This window comes from Protomyctophum bolini (genome assembly GCF_963924005.1).
Source record: "Protomyctophum bolini genome assembly, chromosome: 5".
Classification (NCBI taxonomy): Eukaryota; Metazoa; Chordata; class Actinopteri; order Myctophiformes; family Myctophidae; genus Protomyctophum; species Protomyctophum bolini.
In genome coordinates, this window is record NC_137866.1 from 11,741,395 (window position 1) to 11,761,538 (window position 20,144).

The following is a 20,144-nucleotide window of genomic DNA, read 5'->3' on the forward strand; positions in this document are numbered from 1 at the left end:
TGAATTGAATTGAATTGAATTGAATTGAATTGAATTGAATTGAATTGAATTGAATTGAATTGAATTGAATTGAATTGAATTGAATTGAATTGAATTGAAATTGAGTACAGTCATTTGCAATTCCATTGTCCTAACCTAAGCTCGCAGCAGATAAAATGGTCTGTAGAATCTCCTATGCAAATATGTTAACTCCACCCCTGTATTAATCTCTCGTCTATGCAAAAGTACTGTATATATTGTCTCAGTAAAGGCAGCATTTCAGTAGTCTTAACTGGCCGCGTCCTGCGGTCAGAACAGGAGCCCTGAGCTCCAGGCTCAGGGTCCAAGGCGAAGCTCTGCTGTCTTTGTCTTGGTTTCAATAAATGGTTTGTTTTAGAGAACATTATTCTTCTACAGTTTGGTCAGTCAGTGTAGGGAAATTACACGACACGTAAAAGTCTGGAATTCAACATGTGCTTGAGTAAAAGTACAAAAGTATGCATGTGAGCTTGTAGATCGGCTATTTTCAAATGTATATAGGGCTGAAGTGGTTACTGTATGCCTTGTAATAATAATACAAATCTACAACGTAACTATAGTAACTAAAGTTTTCAAATATATGTAGTGGAGTAAAAGTAGGCCTACAATATTTGCCTCTGAGATGTAGTGGAGTAGAAGTAAAAGTATTGGAAATACTCAAGTATTAATTACCTAAAAATTGTACTTAAGTAAAGTACTTATGTTACTTTCCACCACTGCTGGCTGGCTGCATCAAAATCCCTAACTAACTCTCTGCGTTTGTACAGTAAAGTAAGTCAGTGACTTGTTGCTAAATTGTCTCACTGATATTATCACTGATATATAACAGCGAAGCAGCAGATGGCGCAGTTGGATCTCTATAATACAACAGTCTGGTTTATCTGAAGGTCACTGACACTGCGCCAAGCCTTCAGTTTCATCATAGGATGCTTGCTGATCTGCCTTCCTCTGCGCAGGCTGCGCAGCTGCATGAAATATACCTCCTCCCTGCACTGGCTGTAATGAAACGTCATTATTATGTCTGGGGAAACCCACACATGCATTCGGTGGCGTGGTGATTCTAGCGTTCATATGTGGGCGTCTGGGCCAGGCGACCTTTTCGTCATACCCATGATGTAAAAATAAGGTTACATATATTTTTACATAATGTTCCCAGTGTTTGTTTAAATAAGATGTATTGGCGCTCATATTCAGGAGGTTATGAAACTAACTAGCCTAATTCAACAATAAGTAAACAAGTAGCAGCTATAGGCTATTATTATCAACATCATGCTGATAGTGATACATGCTGACAGCATGTAAAATAGTGGGCAGACTGGGTACCACCACCACCTGACCACCACACCACCACGTACGTGCACGTCTCGCCATCACCATCAAGGTCTCTTCGCAGATGAGCTGGGACAGAGGCTACCATCAGGGTATTTTTCCAGAGGATGTGACGACTGGGGAGAAAAACGTGACCAGCGTCACATGCTGCCGAACCACCGCATCCAGCGCAGCAGAGTTCTGTATGCTGCTCTGCACGTAGCCTACTCTCTGCGTCACTTTATCCTACCGTTGTGCAACGTTGCCTCATCATCCCTCCTCCAACTCCAAGCCACGGATTACAAATATTAAATCACTGCTCCTCCAAATACTATACATATCTCCCATTATCTATTGTGTTTACAATCTATTGTTATCACATCATTTACAGATAATTGCAAAGTTGCAAACACAAAATTGCATCTGTGATGAATGATGATGCTCTAGGCTGGGGCTAGGCCTATCCCACCAGTGCTACTACAATAGTCTACTATGGGGTCTCTTGTTTGGTCTTTCTTTTCTTTTTTCCTCTTTTGTTTTTCAATAATAAAAATGAATGTACACAATATGTTACAAATTGTATAACATTCAAGTTCTTCTTGACAAAAAAAGAAGAAAGAAAGAAAGAAAGAAAGAAAGAAAGAAAGAAAGAAAGAAAGAAAAAGAAAGAAAGAAAGGAAAACAAGGAAAAATATATGTATTTATATATGACTATGTAAAAGTGATGATGCTGGTCGTGCCGTCTGTCATGTATGGAAGGACAGAAAAAGATGTCCGCATCCCCGTGCATGCATGCATGCAACATTGCGTGTGTGTCTTCTACATGGGAAGAAGGCGTGGTGATGCTGCATGCTGCTGCTGGTGAACGTGCAGAGCCGCTCGCACTCGCCAGTTCGGCCCCAGCCAATCATATCGCGAGAACTCCTTCCTGTGCCTTCTTGTGGCCACTTATCATCAGCCAGGACCATCACGACGAGTTCCTTCTCTGCCCAGCCCGCACTACAGAGAGCACTACCCGGCTTGCACGCAGTCTTAAACCCGGAAAGGTAAGTCCCAGCTTTCCTACTTATTATCTGGCGTGGCTGATTATGGTTTTATCTACCAAGTCTACCAGAAGTCATTCCAAGACGAGTCGCTTTTACGTTTTGCGGGGCTGTATTTCATTGACCGTGTGATTGTAGGTACACGGCGTTCCTCATCATCCTCCACGATGACCCCCAAGTCTTATTTTTGGCTGTTTCGCTGTATATTCCCTTAAACCGTATTTATTTGGGAGTTATGTACTTAACTTAACTTACATGACATAATGGTGGTTCAGGCTGGGCTACAGCCTATTTTTAAACCTGGCCGTCAGCTGGCGAGATGTCACTCCATTTAGAACTGCAGTGGGGGGTTCAAGTTGCAGCCCAGTTTTAGCCCGTGCTTAAACAACGTTCATTTGTAAACGAATTACCGTCTACTAGTCGTCTTTTTGAGTCGAATCTTTTATTTCATAACGTCTCACATGGAGCCATGCAGAATGAATGGCCTATGCAGCAGTGTGCTTGCTACCAGTTGCTTGTGTCAGACATGGGGGTGTGTCCAGACAAGAACATTGTGTGAAGGGAACTGTTGCATTTGCTATTCCCATAGCATAGATATTCACCCTGCATTGCCAACATGGGTATTTTGTTCACTTCCACAGACGGCCAGTAAACGGGCGACGGCTTTCAATGAATTAACTCGATTACTGCTGCAAACTGACCATTTTGTATTGGCAGTTAGTTTTCTAATATATATATATTTTTAAATATACTATACAGGAACAATACCAACACAGAGCCCAGTAGATTGAAACGAGTTAAAGCATTTGAGGTCCAACTTAATATATCCAATTTCAGTGTTTAATTATTTGGCTGCCTGAGGGTGCCATTTTGTGGAACCAGAGCTCCACTCACTAGTTTTTCCATCATCACTGACCCGATTAACAAAAGGTTGACAATTGTGAAATGTTTATACAACTGTAGCCTACACTGTATACCAGTTGCTGCATAGGTGTTATATTTTTGTTAGGCTATTATTGTAGTTTGGCTGTTTGTTGTAGTTTGGCCCATGCTGTTGAACTGTAAACACTCAACAGCAATGTTTTGACAGCAGGAGAAGAGTCTTTTTCTGTCATACATTTGGTTCCTTCAGTCCCCTGTGCTTTATAGCCAGAGGCAAGTTTACACGCATACATGTAAGGGCAGAGGTTTTTCCATTGGTTGGGGGGCTGGGCTCTAGTTAATTCATTGATGCATAAAAATGGATGGATGAGAAAGTCAGGGCATAAGAACAATGCTAATCCAGTCTGGCTTAATGCATCCCATCCATTCCATTCTCGCACAGTACACTTCTGTCTGGAATTTGGACAGATAGGCTGACTAAGATTAGGCCACTACTCAAACATGTACCAACTACCAATTTGTGACTCACTCATTCCCATTGTCAGTTGTCACACATAATTTTCTGCATTGTTCTGTTGATAACTCCACAACTCAAACCACAGCAGTATCAGCACTTTTTAACACATTGTTGTAGTACTAGTCCCAGGTATCAGTGTACAGTGCTAAAAGCTGCAGTACAGATTTCACGAAGTTGATTATGAATTGACCTGTTGAGAGACTCCTTTGCATTGTTGCATTGGCCACACCTTGCTTTGACTAATCTCTATGCCTTCATGACTTGGTCATATCTTTTATTTATTCCTCCCACCGTTTACATTTGTTAAGTAATGTAGTCTACAAGATTATTATAGATTGTTTGCTCAGTCTCTAAACGACATTCGCAGATGACGACAATGGGGTTTACATTGTATGCCCACTTTGTCCTTGAGTATACCAACCAGACTCTCAGATTTTGCCAAGTCACTGCTCTACATCAAAGCATTCGACCTTATTGAATCAGTGCACTGAGTGCAGCATAACCAACGTCAGTATGCTGTGTTTTTTGTTTGTCCTAGCAGCTCATGACTGACGTATCCTCATTCCTCCCTTGTTTATTTCTCTGTAGATCTGGAACCATGTCAATCCTGAAGATCCACGCACGTGAGATTTTTGACTCCCGTGGCAACCCCACTGTGGAGGTCGACTTGTACACCAAGAAAGGTATGGTAAATCTACTGAAGGGCTAGGGACCATGCAGGTTTCTTAAATAAAATAGAATAGAAAGGGATTTATTGTTTAGCCATGGCCAGGAAATTGAACTGGCTTCATGTCAAATAGATAAAATCTATAAATGGTGTGCGTGCGTGCGTGCGTATCCACATAACTCGAGAACCGTTCTCTCCATATTTGGGCATGTCTGACAAATAACTCCATATATGGGCATAAAATCATTTGAACAACGGTAGACGTTACATTAAACGGAGATTAACCTCCTCCAAATGACTGCTGGAGCATCATTCAAAACAAGCATTCATACTGACGGGAAACTGAATACTGTGTGCAGGAAGTGTCCGAGTCATTTTCCTTCAATGAAACGTTTCATCAGCATATTGCTTGATGTGGTGGTATTGGTCAATCTTGTGTTGTGATTTCAGTATCTCACCAATATATCCTGCAGCCCCCATACTTCTCACTGTAGTTTAAGCAGATTCAACAACAAACTTGCATTATTTTCACACTACTCGTATAAAAACAAAATGGTCACCATATAATATACTGTATGAATGTACAATGCTAATTCTAGGTGGTTTGCCTATTATTCCTAATCACCTTGAACATAGATGGCTAAAGTGACTTGTTGTAAGTTGTACTTACTCCAACATGGGTAATGTGTTCCCCTGGTGCCAACTCTGGGTCTAGAGTGGATCAAATGGTGGATGTGTGAAATAGCTCCTGTAATATCACACTACTTTACCTACTGTATCTGCTACAGTAATGATTCCTATCGGGGGGGCATAAATATCACATAGTCTATAGACAGCACAATTTAGGAGTATGATGCCATAATGATGTTTAGCCCGTAGCACTTCCCCTCGCCTCAGCGATATCACAGGTGTATGCAAAGGCTAAACTTAAGTAACTTAGATAGCAGTTTATGTAGACGTAGCACTCTATTGTGTAAACGTATAAATTCATTATATAGATATTCCACTGTTATGTTTTTGTTCTTGATAACTGTAAATCGCTCTGGGTTAAGGGCGTCTGCCAAATGCCTAAATTGTAATGTGTACAAACCGGACACCCATGTAAATGATACCTCTGCCTTCCTTCACCGTATGACAAACCTCATACAGTATGCTGTTGACAAGTAGGCCAGGACAGTCCTAGTTGAAAGCATAAATGTTCATATGCTTGGAATCAACTGGGTCTGACTGTGATCCTGGTTTTGGTGTCCTGTCGATGCCAAGCTGTGTGTTCTTCCCTGTGAACTTGAACAAAAGAACCGCTCAACCTAACTCAATGTCCTGGGAATGTTAATGAAGCACACTGAATTGCCAATGACACAGTAGAGACGGATTGAAACTGGCTTAGATTAAGGCGTTGAAATGGCATTGAAAACTGCCTGGAGAGACGAGTGTCTCTATTCTATAGCCCTGCTTTCGTTCATTAGGCTCTTATGGTTGCTAGGTTCTCTAGCTTTTTGTATGTAGCGCCTTTTTGTTCACTATTAATTTAGATGGCCTTGTTTGGCAAATTGGCATTAATTGTGGCATAGTGGAAAGGAGAGTGTGGTGCTCTCAGGGTACACCAGCCATGTTACATAACTGCTTTTGCCTCCCAGTGGTACTACTGGATCTCTGCTCGCTGTTGCTGCTATTTTCAGATGCTCTAGCTGCCTAGCATCACTTAAACATTATTTGTTCTTTATTTACACGGGTGCTCATTTTCAGCCACGCCCTACAGCACAAAGCAAGTGATGAATAAAATCTCTGGAATCTTCAATCTAGAGCTTATATCTTGATGCATTTGATTTGTTAAGCCTGAAACCATTGCTTGGATAACTGCTGTGTCGTCCTGGCAAAGCCTTAAATCCGAGGCTTCTAGGACATTGGGCAAACTGAATAGATTTAGAATGTTCCCAATTTCTGCTCACATGGTTGATTCCAAAATGGCTGAGCTCTATGCCTCCGCATCATGTATGTGGGAGGGAGGCTGTGCTCTGGCATCCTAGCGGGGATCTTCTTGCACATGCTCTGTGCAGTGTGCACAGCTTTCACAGTCTACAGTTTACACAGCAGTCAGCATGACACTCGCTCTCTGGAAGGAGGATTACTGTGTCGTTCTGCATTCATGTATTAAAAGGTATAACACATTTTTAAAACCTTTAGGCTTAGACTCATTCAATATAGAGATGAGATAAAAACGGAACATAAAATAATCGTGTTCAATGGGGCAGTTTCTTTTGTCAAGTTCTTTGTGAATTGAAGGGACGGAGTGATAATAACATAAAGGGATAGATAACCAGGGTTACAACCAGTTATGGATCTCAGGGCTCCATGATGGACTGTGTCCAACAAATGAGAGAAGTAGCTGACGCATGCATTGAAAAGATGCAAGAAGATGGCAGCTACAAGTGCATTAAAAGACAAACATTTATTCCTGAAAAAACAAGCAGCATTTTATCTTCAGTTTTTCAAACTAAATGGTCTTACAAATAATTTTAAAGATTTTTATCAACAGGCCTGGGGATATTTGTACAAGGCATGCATCTGCATCCGCGTATTATAAGAGAGATAAAACAAACAGTCCTTTAACAATGTTTATTAACAGTCCTTGGGAGATATTTGTACAATCTCCCCAGGCATCTTCTACAAAATGTCCAACTTAATCTGAAATGGCTAATGCCAGCCCACACAGACAGACCTTCCGTTAATGTACACTGTTTCTAATCATTGTCCAAACTGTCCACTTGATGAAATATCAGTTCCTGTAGAACCGGCTGTTAGTCCTGATACTAGAAAGGAGTGCACAGAGTTCATCAAATGAATTTAAAGTACAGTTCACGCAGAGGACACATAAAATAATGGAAACGTATGAACGCTCTCCTTTAATCTTTTCTCTCTCATACTCGTTCTGTCAGACAGAGAAAAACATTACTGTGTAAGGGCAGGGGATGCTGTTCACTGATTGGTTGGTGCCTGGCAGTGGCTTTCTGTAGCTGTTAACTCTTGAATGCCGAGCAACCACTACTGCACCAAATGTCATCAAAACATGTTTGGTGTGGGTCTCTTGATGTCCCTGATGAAGGGCAAAGGCTGAGTTGTTATTTTACACTCTTCATGCGCCTTGCTAGTGGGTAAAGTTACTGTCAGTAATCAAAAAATCTGAACTCCATACATTGGATAGTGATGATGGAATGATGCTTCAACATTCATTCATTACAACTGTGCCATTGAACTGTGGTCAACCTTTGCAGACAACAGTTCCCGTTGACCATGAACCATGATGCAGCATTTCTGTATACTGTATAACACTAACGGTGACTAAACTTCCTGTGTTTCCTCAAGGTCTGTTCAGGGCTGCAGTGCCCAGCGGTGCCTCAACTGGCATCTATGAGGCCCTGGAGCTCCGTGACAATGACAAGACACGCTACATGGGCAAAGGTAGGCCTCCCTTCTACCGACCTATCCTGACAGCTGTTTATTTTGTTTACTGTATCTTTCTAGATTCTAAATTCACCTCCTCTCCATACACTCTTGGTCTCCATACATTCTTGGTCCCTTCATCCTTCATCCCTGACCCTTTTCCCACCTCTCCTCCTTCTCTGTCAGGGGTGAAAAGAGCTGTTAAATATGTAAATGAGTTCTTGGCCCCAGCTCTGTGTAATCAGGTAAAAAGTGTGGACATAACGGGCATGAGGAACTAACGTATTGCAGTGTACAGCAGCATGAATTAGTGGATTTGTCTTTTGAAACTAACTTGGCAGGCATTAACAGATGATTACGGAGGAAACAAATGGGATCATATTGATTCAATTATAATATCTCTGGAGTAATCATTCATTATACTCTGTATGATTACTAGTAGATAATCATACGTTTGTTGAATGACTGTGTGATCATCTGTCACGCCTGTTACTGCATGGTCTTTATTTTCCTTGGGTCAGTGATGGTCTGCTTGTCCCTTGCAGGTGTCTCAAAAGCTGTTGAGCATATCAATAAAACAATAGCACCTGCACTGGTTAGCAAGGTAGGCCAATTTATTGTTTGACTAACATGACTGTGTGCTAGTTTAAAGGCATCAGAAAGTTTCTCCGATTTTACCAGCGATGTCATTCACATTTTTGTGTCTTAGAAGTAAAGTACATATTTGGTATATTATGGTAGTAGTCCATACAGAATGTCTTGATGGTAAATATTTAAATAAAAAGGTGAGAAATGAAAGTGAGTACTAAATGAGTGATATTTGTGCTGTCACTCTGAGTCAAGTGTTGATTCAGTTCTGAATATGACATGCACTGTACCCTGTGGCAGACCTGCAATTTGTGGTAGATGTCTGAGCTGCTGTGATTACTTTAACATAATTATTTGCAGTGTGGTCTTTTGAACTAACCAGACAGAATTCAACTTCAACTTTAACTTTAACCTAGAGATGATGACTTCACTTCACTTGCACTAATTGCCATGTTATGTCTTGCTCAGAACGTGAATGTCTTGGAGCAGGAGAAGGTTGACAAGCTGATGCTGGACATGGACGGCACAGAGAACAAGTGTAAGCTGCTACTTGGTTGTCACTTGGCACTGAAAGGTCTTTTTGTCATTTGGCCTCAGTGCTAAAAGAGCTCATATTGTGTCGGCTATCTCAAGACCGACATGGACAATTAAACTTTGTTTTAATTAACAATAGAGATTGGGGTTCAAAATGAATGCCAAGAAACCGTGGTATTGAGCACTATTGTTTCAGAATATATTGTCATGATATTTGTCTTTGCCCCTCTCAGCCAAGTTTGGTGCTAATGCCATCCTGGGAGTTTCCCTGGCTGTGTGCAAGGCTGGTGCAGCAGAGAAGGGCGTGCCCCTCTACCGTCACATTGCTGACCTGGCTGGCAACCCTGACGTTATCCTCCCTGTCCCTGTAAGCACTAATTTCAGAATTGTTATCATAGAACATGACATGCTAAATTTCAGGTTCATAATGGTTGTAGTCACCAAGTACAATAGCTGTTTACAAAGTTGTCTTGGTTGCGTTGATGAAGGGAGTGTACAAATCACCACTTGTGTACAGACAAAGAAATATAAATGTAATATTGGAATCTTGCTAATGGCCACAACAACGAACAAAAGCCTGAACATAGATCTCCTCTAATTTCCTTCAGGCTTTCAACGTCATCAATGGTGGATCCCATGCCGGCAACAAGCTCGCCATGCAGGAGTTTATGATCCTGCCTGTTGGAGCCAGCTGCTTCAAGGAGGCCATGCGCATTGGTGCAGAGGTCTACCACAACCTCAAGAATGTCATCAAGGAGAAGTATGGCCAAGATGCCACCAATGTAGGAGACGAGGGTGGCTTCGCACCCAACATCCTGGAGAACAAGGAAGGTGAGAGGAGACGGGAAGCCATTTCTCCTGCTTGTAACAATAGAAGCATGGCTCTGATCCAACAGCACTAAGGGCAAACTGCATAGAAGAATTCATTTCCCAAATGATTGTATTCGGAATAAGATTCCCATTGTGTTTGGAAATAAGGATTTAGTTTGATCTTTTTTTAAACCTTTAGCATGTGCCTTGGCCCTCTGAAAGGGAGGGTCCTGTGAGTGTTAACAATCTTAGACCTCCCAGTCCAGTGTTTCAACTAGCAGCAGCCTATCCCCCTCATGAGACTACTGGCCTCCCTTCGACCCTGTTCTGCTGCTCCGGCCAGTCATGCCACTCCTGGGCCGACAGATGGCTTCCAAATTAGAGCCTCAAAGCATTACTGAATAATGAATGGATTGACTGCACTCGGCGAAGCTCAAGGTGCTGCGATGGCAAATGCCCCAGTAGGTCACAGTGGTGATTTGTTGGCCAAAACCCTAGTATTAACTTGACCAACAAACTCCCTCCACTATTTATTCTGTCATGAGTTCTGGGACGAGGATTCAGCCAGTCATTGTGATTTAGCTCTTCTCATTCAGTTTGATTTCAAAGCAGCGTATCTCAGTATCTTTTACTAGTTACCTTTTTTTTATTTTTATAAAACAAATATCCCCCATTGGCAATTCCCCCCCATGTGTATAGTCTCTGTCATTGCCAACACCTACTTGTTGGTCTTGGGGATGCACTCTACAACCACATGTCACCTCTGCACATGGCGTTGCCAGCTGAACAGTGAAGTGTTTCACCAGGAGGGCATAATGTGTCTGTGTGGAAGAACAACACTATCCCTACCAGATCCTGCCACTGTTGAACAGGTTCCCTGACAAACCTGTAGGAAATACTAGTTATTTTTATTCATTTGTTTGTGTGACAGAAGTCCAGCTGGGGTGCCGTGGGACAATTTGAGAATATTATACGACTTGCAGTTACAATATCACTAATTTATTTCTATTTGCAACCAGAAGGGCAGGCCACTCAGTGTTTCTTTTTTAAAAGATCTTTTTGGCCCATTTTTGCTTACTGTAGTTATATGATCACCAACACATTTCCCCCATAAAATGGGGTCCTGATAAGATTTGAGAACCCCTGACTAGACCGTAGATTAGAAAGACATGACACTGAGGGCAGAGAGAGGGGAGACATGACCAGAGTTTGATTTGAACTCAAGTCATTGGCAACTCGCAGGTGCGGTTAATGTGACTAGTCTGTGATCCCCAGGCACACCACAGCTCAGTATCCTTTAATTTGATTCTATAAGGTGTATTAGTTAAATGTAGTAATGAGTCTCCAATACTGAAAATGTGTTGGGCATTTATTTATCATGCCATGTAATCACTAAACAAGCTACTAGTGCTACCCCAATCATGTTTTAAATGTTTTTTGTGGCTTTCGCCTTTATTTTTTGGAGGGACAGACGGTAGGCTGACAGGAAATGGGGAGAGAGATGGGAGGAAGACATGCAGTAAAGGCCGTCGGGATCGGGAGTCGAACCCGCGGCACACTGCCAGATTGGATTGCCAGCCAAGGTGCCTGGACCACTGAGCCATGGCCCAGGCCCCAATCATGTTTTAATATCCATTCTTTCCTTCTCTGTCCTCAGCCCTGGAACTACTGACGAAAGCCATTGCCCTGGCTGGTTACACCGACAAGATCGTCATTGGCATGGACGTAGCCGCCTCTGAGTTCTACAAGGGCGGAAAGTACGACCTGGACTTCAAGTCCCCTGACGACCCAAGCCGTTACATTTCCCCCGACAAGCTGGCCGACCTCTATAAGAGCTTTGTCAAGGATTACCCAGGTGGGTTTTCAAGCCTATACTTATCCTTATTACAATGAGGTTATAGGCCCCTTGGCCTCCTTAATATGGTTCTTGTCACCCTTTGAGATGCAAAGCCTCAACGACTTGCATTGGTAGAGATGAGAGAGGGCATAGCTGGCTGGATGGCCTTGGAAGTCTAAGTATTAAAGGCTTTGGAATGGGATTGTGAAGTGACAATTAAACCATTAGTGCCAACGGTATTATCATTGGTTTTACATGCTATCAATATTAGTTAAAGTTATAAGTTTGTATACTGTAGATAACTGTTGTTCATATTACTAAATTTATTTCTAAATGATGCATAATACAGTATGTGTATTCTCTAAATTTAAGAAATGCTGGATGTCAGAAAAAAGTGTCGCCTGTCTGATGTCTGGGCCTCATACACACGTACAGATCGCAAATGTTTGGTCAAACCATGTGACTCCCATTGGAAAAGTATTGAGGCGGCCATCAAACACAGACAGAACATAGAACATCCGTTCTGCATGTGTGCATCAGGCCCGTTTTCGACACCTCTCCTTTTGGGATTAGACTGCGTCTTGCAGCAGAGCCACACGGGGAACATTTCCAGGGGGTGCGTGGCAGACGGGTAGCACCTGCATTTTGGAGCAACATTGAACACTGTCTCCTACCTCTTCTCTCCTGCTTCTTTCTACCGCAAAAGTTTCAACTGCATGCGGGTGACTCACTGTTTCGATCACCACCGCAAATGTTTAAACTGCACTCTGGGTTTCGAGACCACAACATGGAATGAGCGGGTCCATTTAATAAAATGGTGAATACATACAGAGATGCAATGATGGATATCCATCTATCTATGACCATATCTTATGGTATGGTTCTATATCTTATATAATATAAATGTTGTGCCCAACTTCCCAAGATCATTCGTTAACAATTCCGTTCCAATCAATGTGATCTATTATATATTTTCTTTGAGAGACCCATACGGGTATTTCCGCCATTCCATGTGTAAGGCAGAAGAATAACACTACTCCCTCCTCCCCTCCTAGTGGTGTCTATTGAGGATCCCTTTGACCAGGATGACTGGGAGGCATGGTCCAAATTCACAGCTGAGACAAGCATCCAGGTGGTGGGTGATGACCTCACAGTCACCAACCCCAAGCGCATTGCCAAGGGTGTGGCCGAAAAGTCCTGCAACTGCCTGCTCCTAAAGGTCAACCAGATCGGCTCCGTCACAGAGTCCCTGCAGGCGTGAGTGTCCAAAAGGCTGTCATTCAAAGAAGACATACAGTTACTACTAACGCTTTGACAACGATGTTCTAAGCTATCTTTTGTGTATTCCAGATGCAAGATGGCCCAGAGCAATGGCTGGGGCGTGATGGTGAGCCACCGCTCTGGAGAGACGGAGGACACCTTCATCGCTGACCTGGTAGTCGGACTCTGTACTGGACAGGTAAAACCAATTCTCAATACTAGGGATGTACCCATGAGACATTTTGGTGTTAATGGCCGATAATCAATATGATCTCATTCTGTATTAAGAAAATATAATCATTTTTGCCATTCTAAAAAAAAAAGGCTTATAAACTGTTATAAAAAAACTGTATATAAAAAATTTCAAACTTGACTTTTTGAAAGCTTCCCCAGAAAACATTGATATAATTTGCAGCCTTCATCATAACAAAAGGCATTTTTAATTATATTGTTATATTGTTTGCCGATTAATCTCCCATCACTACTCAATACTAATACTATCTTAGTATGTTCTACCTGGTTTCTCAGTTCAAGAGATTGTCACAGGGTTGATTTTGATTCAACATGCAGATCATGGTTTTCAATTTCAGATACATTTTTGGATTATATTGATTCATTTTCTCTTGTACGTTTGATTCCTTTCCCAGATCAAGACAGGTGCACCTTGCCGATCTGAGCGCTTGGCAAAGTACAATCAGCTGCTCAGGTGAGTCCAGGAAACATGATTCATAATTAAGATGACAGTAACTTCACATGGCAAACGTGTGCATAATGACACCTTTTCATCATACTGAAGGAACAAATGATCTGTGTCACTAACATTTCTGTTTGGGGTAGATTGCAGACTAGTGTTTCAGACATGCTAGTTGGTTAAAATGCCTGAATTGTATAACAGTTTACACTACAGATCCAGTTGTAACCATCATGCTTCTCTTCCAGGATTGAAGAAGAGCTTGGCGATAAGGCCCGCTTCGCTGGCCGTAACTTCAGGCACCCTATCTGAGCTGGTCTGTCTTCTTGGGCCTTTGTGTTTTCACTGTGCATAAACAACCCCACACATACAGTATATGCCACGCTAGGTTGCTCGCTCTGTTCAGAGAGAAGATGGAACGCCATTGAAATCCAAGGTCCAAGCCTGTGGTTTGTGGCACCACTGAAACCTGTGTTCTAGTGCACGGTGCACCACAGTGCAGCCCATCTTCCAACAATGCTCTGGCTCCTGAATAGTAATGGTCCTTATTTTTGTGTCTGTAACTGTGAGAGATCTTTCTTTCGCTTCTTGTGAGTTGTAGTGATTATTGGTCTTCTCCTAAAGTAATCTAGTGAAGAGCTACTGTAAGTTTTAGTACTTTGCCGCCTTGAGCAGAGTACTATATGTGCAATGTGTTGCGTCTGACAAGTTCTAGTGTTGCTGTAAGCGTTGGTAGACATACCGTATGTAATAAACAATAATTTAAACAAAAGACATGGTTGTCGTTGTGCTTCTTTTTGTTTAATATAATGGGAATATTATTGAAAGGAAATGTGTAAAATTCAGTTTATTGTTGAAATTCCATTACTGTAGCTTTGTCATTTAGTCAAATTGGTTAAGACCCAAAAGATGATAATAACAAAACACATCGCATGGATGCACCTGGGACGTATCCTCAGTGATGTATGCCAAGGTCATCATACCTCACTCAGGCGACCCAGCCGGGGTGATCAAGTCCCGACTTACGTCCCAGTAGCTACCCTCAATCGGTCCCATTAGGGAAAAAACGGCCACACAATCTGTTGGAACTACTCCAGAACTACTATGCCAGGGCTGGGAGGTATGCTTCTGGTGCATGGAAGGACTAGGACTAGGCTCTGTGGGTTGACTCCGGGCCCCTCCTATGTCTCACCAGATCCACTCCTGCTCTCACCAGGCCAAGGACCTGTGTGTTGCACCGGAGTCCCAGCACCATACACTTCATTCAGAAATGGCGGGCAATGGTTCGGCAGACTCCAACCGAGCGAGAAGGTGGTGCTGCCGGCTCCACTTGCTGCTTGAATGGCCCTCCTAAAGGCCTCACTGAGGGTTTGTTGGGCTTCCTCCTCACGGAGGACACAAGCTGGGGCGCTAACCCATACTGCTCACCCAGAAGAAAAACATGTCAAAGCATATGTAAAATGCCCTTAAAAAAAGTATTAATCACGTTAATATCACAAGATGTCACATGATTCATAATTTAATGCAACTTTTTAGATGAGGCAGGAACTATACCTGCAGTGTCTGGTTACTTAGGAGGTAGTAGAAACACAAACTCTGTAGAAACATGAACTCTGCAAGAGGGACACTGATTCCCCCAAAGTAAAATGATCCAGAGCTGCCCTGATGAGTTCTCACCAGACTGCCATGCCATTGCCAAGAAGAATGTTGGCCTATTCACAAGTGATGCAGTACTTCAAGGGATTGCCAGCTGGTTCTGTGCCACCCCAATTCTTTCCTATACAGCTTTGTGTGGACTTGTCTCCATTGTTTAGCTGTTTTAAATGGGTTGTTACAAATGACTGGCATGCAATGCATTCACATTAGGATGCACCAAATTCCTGTCACCGAAGCGACGACAATTTAATTGAGCGGCTCAAATAAGTATATAGTATATACATCTATGCCAATGATGCCAATAACTACAAAGCTGTAGATAATAGGCGGATCAAAATATTTTATAAACCCAATTGACGTTAAATTATATTTTCTTTGACCCATACGGCATCTAGTGGTTAGTACTGTGCAGTGCAATACCAGATTTCTTTGCCTGCGTTATCAACATGTGGCCCGGGGGCTGGACCCGGCCCTTTGACCATCTCAGTCCGGCCCTCGAAGTCCTCAAAGAAAAACTACCGGTATTCATCTTTATTGGGGGTCAATAATAATCCTTCTAAAAAGGAAGCATTTAAATGTCAATGGTTTTGAGTGATTAATCCAATTAATTATTAGTAATTCATATGTACCTACCATTAGAGTAGCCTACATACCTGCATTCCATAAGTATGTTATGACAGAGAAACGACTACGACTGAGTACACATTTATAATATAATGCAATGTGTTTGATAATGTTAGTGATACAGTATTGTTGACCCTATTGTAAAGTAGTCTGTCTCCCAAATTCATGCTGTTTTAACATAACCGGGATGATTGTCCAGTTTTCCCCGTGGCGTGTCTGGCTCTTCACTCACTTTATCGAAGTCAGTATGGCCCCTGGAAATATAAATTTCTTCCCACCGATGCTTAGACTAGAGACAAAGTACACAATGTTGCCCACGCCTGTCACTGTGCATTAGAAATAGAATGCAAAATGAGAGGACAAGAAGTGTCTGTCCACTTAAACAGCTTGCCTTGAAATTCCCCTTTATGAATGGGGATAAATTAATTACCGGTGTGTTATTCTATATTCTAAATGTGTGAGGATGAAGGAAGTAAGGAACATGTTTGCGTTTGTCGGCTCGGTACAAATACATAACGGCCGGGCTATCAGATGATCGTAGTTTTCTTTAAGAATGAAGATGGACATATGCCAATTGTGCCTGCCTGCCAAGTAGTGCATACATATTTGTGTGTGAGGCTGTGAGCAGCACTACTATCAACTATCAAGGCCAGCAACACGTTCAGTGTATGTTGACGTTCACATAATAATGACCAGTAGGTGGCGGTATTTTACCAGCAGAACTTGAGATATCCCTAACTGTTCTCTCACCCCAAGATGAAGAAGGATGCTGTCATGCCGAGTGCCTCTCACACACACATGCACACACACACTAGTCTGAGCATCCCAGCAGCGATTACTCCCCTCTTTAATCTGAAGTCCACCATTTATGACAACATTATCAAACGTGGTCAGTTGCGTTAATAGCCACAAAAGAAAGATAATAATATACAAGTGCCATTGCAGCTTCTCAGCTACACCCCCCTATAGTGGTGGTACTTGGCTAACTAACGTTAGCTAATTGCCTCTGCTGCTGCTGCTATTGTTTGTTGTTGCAGTCTCTCTCATCAAACAAATCACAGATGTTGTAGAACAATCCCCTCCAAGGTAAGTGATGTGGACTGCAGCCGCCGGTTTTCTCCGCATTTGATGTTCATCACTGAATGTGAATGAGGTGACAGCAGGTTATTGTGGAATTGTTTGTTGGCGTTGCTTGGAATGCTAACGTTAACCGTTGACCAGATATAGCTGGGCTAATTATCCATTAGCATTAGCTTGGTTGCTAGCTTGATAGACTTGTTTGCTGTTACTGGTTACCACCACGAACCAGCAGCTGAGCTGGTCCAGCAGCTAACGTTAACTAGCCCTGCTGGGCTAGCTATAGGGACAGCTTAATAGGAAACAAAACAACTCTGTGTCACCAGCTAACACAAGGTGCATACACATGCAATGAAAAACGTCATTGTTTTGTTGTCATATCTGAATTCCAAACCACATAGTAATATATCAATAGTTGATATGTCGTATAACTTGAAACGGCTAGCGAAACGCCTCCTTTCCCGGGAAGTAGTCTGTCTCATCAAGCTATTGTCACTATAGCTAACGCTAGCTGGCCAGCTAACTTGCTGTCTTTGTTTGGGTGACTTGCATTCAACAACTCTGGAGTATGATTTGGTGCTGATGTGCATTAGTGCTGCTTCTTATTGCGAAGTAACGCACCACTAGCAGCAGCAGTAGTATGTAGATGCAACTGTTCGCTTAAGATTTGGCATTCCACTTGACCTGTCACACTGGCTGCAGTGTAAAGTAAACTAGTTGTCTGTGTAGCCAGGGATTACATAAGTTACAATGTAGTGAAGATTTGTTGGGAGTTGTGTCCGAGTTGGGAAGTGGGGTTTGTTATTGTATTCGTTCTTATTCATTGAGACTATGTAATTGTCATTGAGTTAACTTATTCACTTTTTACGGACTCAAGAGCTGACCTGAAGGAATCAGTGCATACATTTCCCCAGCTTTACTTGTTTCTATAGTTGTCAACTCCCCCCCCCCCCAAAGCTACCAATGTTAAACACTGTTTGTCCACTTGTACAGTTGCCATACATAGTGAATACACTGTGTAAAACTGAATGAAAATTGATTTTATATTTACTGAATGAAGTTATTAAGTGTAAAGCATAACAATGGGTTCCTGTGTATACTATCATCATACCCCACTACTCAACTATTACACTATTATTACAATGAACTATTTACTGAATGAAGTTATTAAGTGTAAAGCATAACAATGGGTTCCTGTGTATACTATCATCATACCCCAGTACCTAAACCACTACTCAACTATTACACTATTATTACAATGAACTAAGTTGTTAATAATCATCATATTCCGTCTTTTCAGAGTGTGTATTGCCTCTCATTGTATGAAATCTCTTATCTCACAGACAGAATTATTTATTTAGTTGCCGAGACTCAGTTATTACGTTTTGAAATTGTCCTTTGAATTAAGTCATTAGTGGAAACTTGATCCCCTTTCATCTCCATTAGATGAAGCAAACGCACATGGCCCAAAAAATGATATCTGTGATAAATCGTGCTGGTGAAATAGTTACTTCAAATGAGTAATGAACAAGTTAGAAGTCTACCATTAAATGGAATGCCAAAATCCAAATGAATTAAAAATCACTTGATATCTAATCCAGACATCCAAAGGTGTCCATTTATGGAGAGATTAGTAGGCTAACATCCAAGTCACTACTCACTAGTCTATTATGATGTAGCTTTTTTTTTTATAAAGGGAAGGAATTACACCAATTCTTGAATATGTCCAGTACCACTGGTATTCTACTCTTATGTTGCAACCAAAGTTCAAACACCAATCACTATTGTAAATATCAAAGGACATCCATTCTGTTGACTGAGACTATTTTGATTAAATCTAAAGTGGGGAGTGAGTTGATATTGCCTGAATACACCTGACCTTTTAATGAGTTGTCTTACTGCAAAGAAGTGATGATTCTTCACATAACTACCACAACCACAATGGCATTTAACCTGCGAGGCCGGGTTACAGGAGTATGTATGCCATTACAGGCTGCAAGCTGATTACTGGTTGGGCAACGCAACTGAAATTGTAGCTCACTAATGTGTGTTTAGAAAAGAAGAAAAAAAAAACTCTTCAGACTGATCACTGAGAGTGATTTAAAACCGTTTAAATATGAAATACTGCTGCACTTTTAATTTATTTTCCTCACACACCAGTATTTTACATTAACTACAGTCCATTGCACAGATGCTTTATTTTAAATGGTGTTATTAGTCTCTATACCACAAAATAATAACAGATTCTGATGTGATCTAGTCAGTGATCTAAAGAGAAGACTTTGACTATACACTGTAGTGTCTTACTGTCGCTATTGTGACTTTAAATTACGTAGCTAATGATGATCCGCGTTTGTGGCTGTGGCAGCACAAGAATGAACGTTGGAGATGAGAAATTACGCTACAGTTTTTTCCTTTAATGACTAATGCGTATTTGAGTTACAGAAGCTCCTTGTTGAGTGATGTGTAGGAAGTGGAAGGCACTGCCTGTGAAGTGTCACACAATGTAAAAGGAAGATCCCCTGTGAATTGGCTGCCTGTTCACCGTGCTCTGGCACCCCTTTGTTGGCTGATTTGTCAATACGCACAGTTAGGAATTCAATGTCTACATGCTGCGCTCGAATGGCAGCTTGCTGTTTTTCACCCAGATCACCCCCACTGCATCTTAGCTTCAGCATGTATTATCATGAAGGATAGTTCTCCATTATATAGCCTGGGTCTGGTCTCAGCTCCACTATTTGCTGTGTGTGTACTGAATCATTGTGTTGCAGAAAGGCATGGTGATAACCTATCCTTTTGTGTTCCTAGGCTATACTTTAGAAAGAGGCATTTTTCTCTCTGCGAGGCTATTGTGTTTCAGGCTGAGGTGATGAGACTGATTTATTGTTTTCGTTCTGGGATTATATAAATCTCCTATGTAATATTGGAATCATGTGAGTTATAGAGCAGTGATGAAACCTAGTCTTGGTAAAAAACTAATCTGAACAGGCTGTCTTATAAAACCTCATCATTGCAGATCAGGCTCTTTATTAAGAAAATGTTCAGTGCTGTATCTGGTGTGCCCACTGACTTCACAGACTTCCTTACACAGAGACTGCATTCGGATAACAAGGATCATTGTGGACCAACTGATTTAGATTCTCTCCTTCTAGTGTTTGATATCAATTTCAGTGGAGGATATCTGGTGGTTA

At 41.8% G+C, this 20,144-nt stretch overlaps 2 protein-coding genes across 3 annotated transcripts in view; both read left to right on the plus strand.

The window, feature by feature from the left end:
* The first annotated feature begins 2,236 nt into the window (after positions 1–2,236).
* eno1a (enolase 1a, (alpha)) lies at positions 2,237–14,368 on the plus strand. Of its 2 annotated transcripts, none has more exons than XM_080764055.1 (12): positions 2,237–2,372; positions 4,357–4,451; positions 7,799–7,894; positions 8,063–8,121; positions 8,933–9,002; positions 9,232–9,365; positions 9,607–9,829; positions 11,466–11,663; positions 12,701–12,902; positions 12,996–13,104; positions 13,553–13,611; positions 13,845–14,368. In XM_080764055.1, the coding sequence occupies exons 2-12, from the start codon at positions 4,367–4,369 to the stop codon at positions 13,906–13,908; spliced, it is 1,299 nt and encodes a 432-aa protein (XP_080620181.1). In that variant the 5' UTR covers positions 2,237–2,372; positions 4,357–4,366; the 3' UTR covers positions 13,909–14,368. The 2 variants fall into 2 exon arrangements, with proteins under 2 accessions (XP_080620181.1, XP_080620182.1); XM_080764056.1 differs by lacking the exon at positions 8,063–8,121 and adding an exon at positions 8,422–8,480.
* A 2,455-nt stretch (positions 14,369–16,823) lies between these two features.
* Positions 16,824–20,144, plus strand: part of rerea (arginine-glutamic acid dipeptide (RE) repeats a) — a 164,880-nt gene continuing 161,559 nt past the window's right edge. The window contains exon 1 of the mRNA XM_080764130.1: positions 16,824–16,962. The gene's annotated coding sequence lies outside the window, so the exon portion shown is untranslated. The remainder of the gene's footprint in view (positions 16,963–20,144) is intronic.

Coding starts and splice junctions, on each gene's coding strand:
- eno1a (XM_080764055.1), top strand. CDS start 4,367: ATGTCAATCCTGAAGATCCACGCACGTGAGATTTTTGACTCCCGTGGC. Junction 11,664..12,700: donor CTTTGTCAAGGATTACCCAG/GTGGGTTTTCAA, acceptor CTCCCCTCCTAG/TGGTGTCTATTGAGGATCCC. Junction 13,105..13,552: donor TCGGACTCTGTACTGGACAG/GTAAAACCAATT, acceptor TTCCTTTCCCAG/ATCAAGACAGGTGCACCTTG.